General features: G+C 41.2%; 1 protein-coding gene across 2 annotated transcripts; it reads left to right on the top strand.

Moving 5' to 3' along the window:
* The first annotated feature begins 1,146 nt into the window (after positions 1-1,146).
* LOC117832870 (keratin, type I cytoskeletal 13-like) lies at positions 1,147-5,111 on the top strand. 2 transcript variants are annotated; one of them, XM_034712176.1, is made up of 9 exons: positions 1,147-1,245; positions 1,366-1,873; positions 2,550-2,632; positions 2,752-2,908; positions 3,079-3,240; positions 3,511-3,636; positions 3,745-3,819; positions 3,968-4,113; positions 4,795-5,111. In XM_034712176.1, exons 2-9 carry the CDS (start codon positions 1,400-1,402, stop codon positions 5,030-5,032), a joined length of 1,461 nt encoding a protein of 486 aa, XP_034568067.1. In that variant the 5' UTR covers positions 1,147-1,245; positions 1,366-1,399; the 3' UTR covers positions 5,033-5,111. The 2 variants fall into 2 exon arrangements, with proteins under 2 accessions (XP_034568067.1, XP_034568066.1); XM_034712175.1 differs by having other exon boundaries at positions 4,789-5,111.
* The last annotated feature ends 893 nt before the right edge of the window (positions 5,112-6,004 follow it).

Below are 6,004 nucleotides of genomic sequence, written 5' to 3'. Positions count from 1 at the left end.
AAATCCAACAGGTGTGGTTTACCGAATATTTGGCTTTAATTCACACCATTGTGGACCAAAATTAAACTACCTGCAGATTAGGCCATAACATCCAGAACACAGCTCAGATCCCCTTGGGCTGAAGTTGACCATCTGTGACTTGAGTCACAGAATCTTTTCAGGGAAGTGGTCTCTGGTGTTGTGTTCATGTTTTATTCTTTTTTTTTGTATTTGTAAAAAGGCAAACAAACAGGAAGTGGGTTAGGATACGCAACATTAAAGGAGTTATACAGGCAAGACCTGTGGCCTTTTGGCATGACCTCAACCTCAGATGGTTGGACGTTTGGATGTGATATTCTGGGTCCAAAATCTTTCCCTAAAGCCATCTCTGCGTAAAATAAGGAAAGTGCCGACCCATAAAAAATGTGTTTTAAACTTTACCAAACTGTTGACCTTTACAACATCAGGCACCTTTACGTGGTTATCTGTTGTCAAGAAGTCCATTTCACATATTCCTGTGAAATCAGTCCTGTGAAAGGAAATTAATGCCTTACCGCGTTGTATTCAATCAGTTTCAATCTGATTGTTCTTGGAGACAAATTAGTTTGATACTATTTTACTGTCCGTCATGAATCTGGTAATTATTTAGTTCTTCATTAACTATTTTGCCACACCTTTTAGCACAATAAGCTCTCTTGACTGCTGCAGTTTTCTTCAATCCTACATGCAACAGGAATCTTTCCAGACCTTTTGGTAGGTTTTTGATACTTGTTTGTTTGAATAGCATTCGATCTTGATTTATGATGTCAACAAAATGTGACAAAGCCCTCCTCAGTCAGCTCTGTTTACTTAAGATTACTGAGCTGACAAAGACTCTGTTTCATCAAACAAGTAGTTTACTCTTTAATCCTCTTTGGCTCAAGAGTTCCGACACAATAACCTGCAGACAAGAGTTACCCAACCTTGCTGTCATAAAAACTGAAATAACAGATGGTGGTTATTGTGAGGGAGGTCATCTTTACGGCTGCGGATTGATTGGATTTGTTTTTTTCATGGAGCGAATTACCTTTAAATCTAAATCTCATCCAGGTCTGAACTCGCCTGCAGCTCTTCATGTGCTTTAATCTTTTGATACGGGCTGCGATCTTTCTGTATGTACACTAACAGGTGAACACAGTAATGATGGGTGGATTCCACATTTCTCAGACACACCTACAGCCCATTGACCCTCCTGAGAATTAAACAAGGACACGTGTCTCCACCCAGGTTTGGCACCATCTATCCCTCCTCCTCCTCCTCCTCCTCCTCCTCCTCCTCCTCCCAAACTCTTCTAACAGTATAAAACATCATCTGCTCTCTGAGCTTTACACTGTGTTCTCTCCTCAGCTCAAGCAGAAAGACAGTCCCCACTATCTTCAGCATGTTGTCGCACAGAAAGTCTGGTGGTGTCAGCAGCTACTCCATGTATGGTGGAGGTGTAGCTGGTGGAGCCAGGGCCTCCGTCTCTTCACGCTCCATGTCCATGTCCCAGTACGGTGGAGGTGGTGGAGGTGGTGGAGGTGGTGGAGGTGGTGCTGGAGGATATGGCTTCCAGTACCTCGGCGGTGCAGCTGCCATGTCTGGAAGCGGCGGTGGTTCTGGGTTCTCTTTTAGTGCGGGTGGTGGCGGCGGCGGCGGCGGCGGCGGTGGTGGCATGGACATCTCTGCCAATGAGAAGGCCTGCATGCAGAACCTGAATGACCGTTTGGCCAGTTACCTCGAGAAGGTTCGCCTCCTGGAAGCTGCCAACGCCGAGCTGGAGCTGAAGATCAGAGAGTTCCTGGAGAGCAAGACCTCACCCTCCTCCAGAGACTACAGTGCCTACTATGCCACCATCGCAGAACTGCAGGGACAGGTGAGTTCATCTCTGACATGTCATTATCATGTGACCTCCAAACAGCAGCAGGAAGGCAGCTCCTGACACCATCACTGCCATCTAACAGTAAATATCATCCAATGAATGGCGAGAAGCTTCAATCTAAGTTGTAGTTTTTAAAACGTACTTTTTAAATATTCACTTAAAAATAAAACAATGTTTACCAAAACATTATTTTCAGTGGGAGAAACATAAAGCAGAGGACTGTGGTGTGGAATTGAAGTTTTTAACAGTCTTATTTTCATGCATCTACATTTGTGCTGAAATTGTACCAAAGAAGAGTATTTAAATTTAGTTACTGGATGATAATGAGTTAAATAGTTGTGCAACACCTAAAGAGACACCACAGCTCTTAAAACACAGTACAGATGTAAAAATGCAGTCTGCAAATGTGAGCCATGTTATCACTGAAGTGTAATAAACAGTGTACTCACTGCTTGACAGCTTACATTTTCATAATCATAAGTGCTGTTCCCCGAGCCAGTCTAACAAGAATTGTCTGAGCTGAACTGACTAATAGAGCAGGGCTTAAGATGATTTCTGCTGAGAGTGAAAGAACAAGAGACTGAGGCTGAAATACTTTATACTCCATACACTTAAAGAAAGGCCAAACAGGAAAAAGTTTAAAGTATTTATTTCTTCTTTTTTTTCTCAGATTCTGGAAGCAACCAAATTCAACGGCGGCATCTACCTCTCCATCGATAACGCCAAACTGGCTGCTGACGACTTCAGGATGAAGTGAGTGTGATCTTTTCAGCCAAGTAATAGGAAGTTAATGAGCTGACATTTCACATGAAAAGACTTAGACTCACAAATGAAAGCTTTACTGACTTTTTATGACTTAATTCTCGATGCAGGTATGAAAACGAGCTTGCCATGAGGCAGTCAGTTGAGGCGGACATCGCCGGGCTGAAGAGAGCACTGGATGAGCTGACCATGGGAAGATCTGACCTGGAGATGCAGATTGAGGGCCTGAAGGAGGAGCTGATCTTCCTCAAGAAGAACCACGAGGAGGTCTGTTGATCCCAATATTAATTAAGGGGTCTCATTAATGGGGCATAATATATTACAAGAAAATGGTTTCCGAAATAAGTTTCCTCTAGATGAGAAATATCAGAGCAAACAATTCTGGTTGGGTAAGTTCCGAATCCTTCATTAGTGTGTGTCTATGATTTGGTCTGCAGGAGCTGCTGGCCATGAGGACCCAGATGAGTGGTCAGGTGAACGTGGAGGTGGACGCTCCTCAGGGACAAGACCTTAATAAGGTCTTGGAAGAGATGAGGGAGCACTATGCAGCCCTTGCCAACAAGAACAACAGAGATCTGGCGAACTGGTTCGAGCAAAAGGTGAGACTTTACTCTGAACACCTGTCCAGATATTAAGTTTTTTCTTTTTGTTTTTTTCTCAGTGAAAAAAATATAGATAAATTATCAATTTGCAACTTTTCAAATTAAAAGTATTCAGTATGAAGAAGAGCATGGATTCATCAGGTTAAATCGATTTCTTGCTGAGAAATGGGTTGAAATGAAGGCATTATAGCTGTATAATCACTAAAGGAATATTTCTGGGTACTTTCATAGTGTACTGAACATGCTGTTGTCTTTTTCCCTACACAGTCAGAGTCATTGAAAAATGAAGCTAGAGAAAGCACAGAAACTCTCGTTACGTCCAAATCTGAGATCACAGACCTGAAGCGAACGCTGCAGAGCCTGGAGATCGAGCTGCAGTCACAGCTCAGCATGGTGAGCATCACATCACACACAGCACACACCTACTTATCTACACACTTTTTATTACCTGTGTCTGCTGTGATAAGACAAAGAAACTGAACCAGCCTCTCTCTCCTGCAGAAAGCGTCGCTGGAAGCCACCCTGTCTGAAACTCAGAACCGCTACGCCATGATGCTGTCATCTTACCAGAACCAGGTGAGCGAGCCGTTATATATTTCCCCTGAGAATGATGCTGCTTGTTAGACTTCAAGACATTAACTTGATTCTTCTTCTTCTTCTTCTTCTTCTTCTTCTTCTTCTTCTTCTTCTTCTTCTTCTTCTTCTTCTTCTTCTTCTTCTTCAGGTGTTAATGTTGGAGGACCAGCTGACCCAGCTGAAGGCCGACCTAGAGAGACAGTCCTCAGAGTACCAGATGTTGCTGGACATCAAGAGCAGGCTAGAGATGGAGATTGCAGAGTACAGGAGGCTGCTGGATGGAGAGGGTGGCGGGTAAGAGAATTAAAGGATTGCTCACAGGATGTACCTGCCGGATAAAAGTACTGCAGGTTCATCCTGTAAAGTCAAACAAAACACAAAATAATCTCCAAAGGTTAAGGATTGTTTGTGTTGTGAAATCATTTTGAGTCATACAAAAAAGTATGGAACCTATCATAATGTATTAACATGTAAAGAAAATCCCAAAATTATATTTATTCAAAGAACAATAAACAAAGCAAGAATAGCTGCAAAGTAAATTTAGAAATATACAAACCAAAACGTTTTTTTTTTAATGTAAATTTGTTTTATTTCTTTGCTTTTCGATTTGCAATTATTTTCTCCATATATTATTTCAATATTTCGTGTCTTTCTTTTATTTCTTTAATTCTTTAGCCATTACTTTAAAGATCAAGCTGTCGATTAACTTTATTGGCATTCTTGATATTTCCAATTTTCTCCATATATTTCACATTTATTAATTTTCTTTGGTTTGAAGAAATGTGTTTAACACAAATCCTCATTTAAAAAAAAAGAAATTTGTTTTTTGTTTTAGATATATTATAATTGTTTACCAAAGCTAAAGAACTCACCTGCATACTCACTAGCTTTAAACTCTTAGGCAGCTTAAAGATGACTCCTGGTATTAAACATGACTGAGATCAATGCAAACTTGTTGTCCTCCTGCAGCTCCAGCTCCAGCTCTGGTTTCTCCTCGTCCATGTCGTCCTCCATGACTTCTTCCAGCTCCGGCTCCCGTTCTAGCTCCGGCTTTGGTTCCGGTTCCGGCTCCAGCTCTTCCTCCAGCAGTACTGTCGTCACTGCCCCTGTCACCACCTCCATCACCAAACAGAAAGTCATCACCATCGTGGAGGAGGTGGTGGATGGGCAGGTGGTCAGCTCCACAAGCTCCGAGGTCGTCAACCAGGTGTGAGCACCTGCAGGAGGAGCACTCACTCAGCTAATGATGAAACTAACACCGAAATAAAATTTTGCTGAGGAGCTTAAAAATATATGGTTGTGTGTTGTGTTGTGTTTTGGGGGATTTAAGTTGCAGTTCCTCTAATGGCCACAAGGTGCTGTTATTGCTGAAAGGTAACAAAGGGCAAATAAAAAAAAAATATTTAAATCATTGACAAAATCAACAAATGTGTCTCCAAAAAGAAAAAGGTTTGAAAAATATTACCTATCAAAATAGGACCCAACAAAACTTGAGATTATTTTTTAAAAGAAGGTCAACATTTATTTCTTGATCTCTTTTTTTCTGATTATACTGTTTCACAAAAAGCTTTGAGCACAAAGTCACCAAAACATTCTCAGGGATGGATTTCAGGCAGTTTACTACAATATGTACAAATATATTAAAAGTGCAGATTAATATTCCCTTTTGGAACACCTCCATGTGACTCGTTTGGCTTTTATAAGCATTTCATTTTATTGCGTCTTTCTCAAAACAAAGTTACAATAGTGATGTAGTTGTACTTGGGGTTAGATTATTCAGGAGGCAAACAAAATGCCTTTTTTTGACAACCCACGTCAAGAAAATCAGAAGTTGTTCACTCTATAAACCTGACTGTATTCATTTTATAACAGCCTAGCGCTTATAGAGAGGCAGCAACCTGTAAAGGCCGTAGTTGATGTTTTTAAACTAGGAGATTGAAGTGGACTAACGAGGCTGTGAGTTTGGCTAATCTTGACCGTCTTAAGCATTTGTTGTTTTGTTTTGTGAGCCAGCAGAGACCTTATTTTGTCAGATATGAGGACACATCTGGCTATGTCCTGGTAAAAAGGGAAGCATGGTAGCAGCTTGTCTGTATTTATCTAAAAACCACACGATACCACTGGACAGACTTGAAAACTGGGTGGGACTCTCTGGTGCAGTACTGAATTGGCTTAAGTCCTATTT

The sequence above is a fragment of the Notolabrus celidotus genome, chromosome 20 (assembly GCF_009762535.1).
Source record: "Notolabrus celidotus isolate fNotCel1 chromosome 20, fNotCel1.pri, whole genome shotgun sequence".
Classification (NCBI taxonomy): Eukaryota; Metazoa; Chordata; class Actinopteri; order Labriformes; family Labridae; genus Notolabrus; species Notolabrus celidotus.
The sequence above is the reverse complement of the archived record's forward strand: the minus strand, read 5'-3'. Positions and strand labels throughout refer to the sequence as shown.

Bases quoted from the DNA above. Each gene is read 5' to 3' on its own strand.
- LOC117832870 (XM_034712175.1), top strand. From the start codon at position 1,400: ATGTTGTCGCACAGAAAGTCTGGTGGTGTCAGCAGCTACTCCATGTAT. The intron at 2,633-2,751 runs GTGAGTGTGATC...TTCTCGATGCAG, and splicing joins GCTGACGACTTCAGGATGAA to GTATGAAAACGAGCTTGCCA. The intron at 4,114-4,788 runs GTAAGAGAATTA...GTCCTCCTGCAG, and splicing joins CTGGATGGAGAGGGTGGCGG to CTCCAGCTCCAGCTCTGGTT.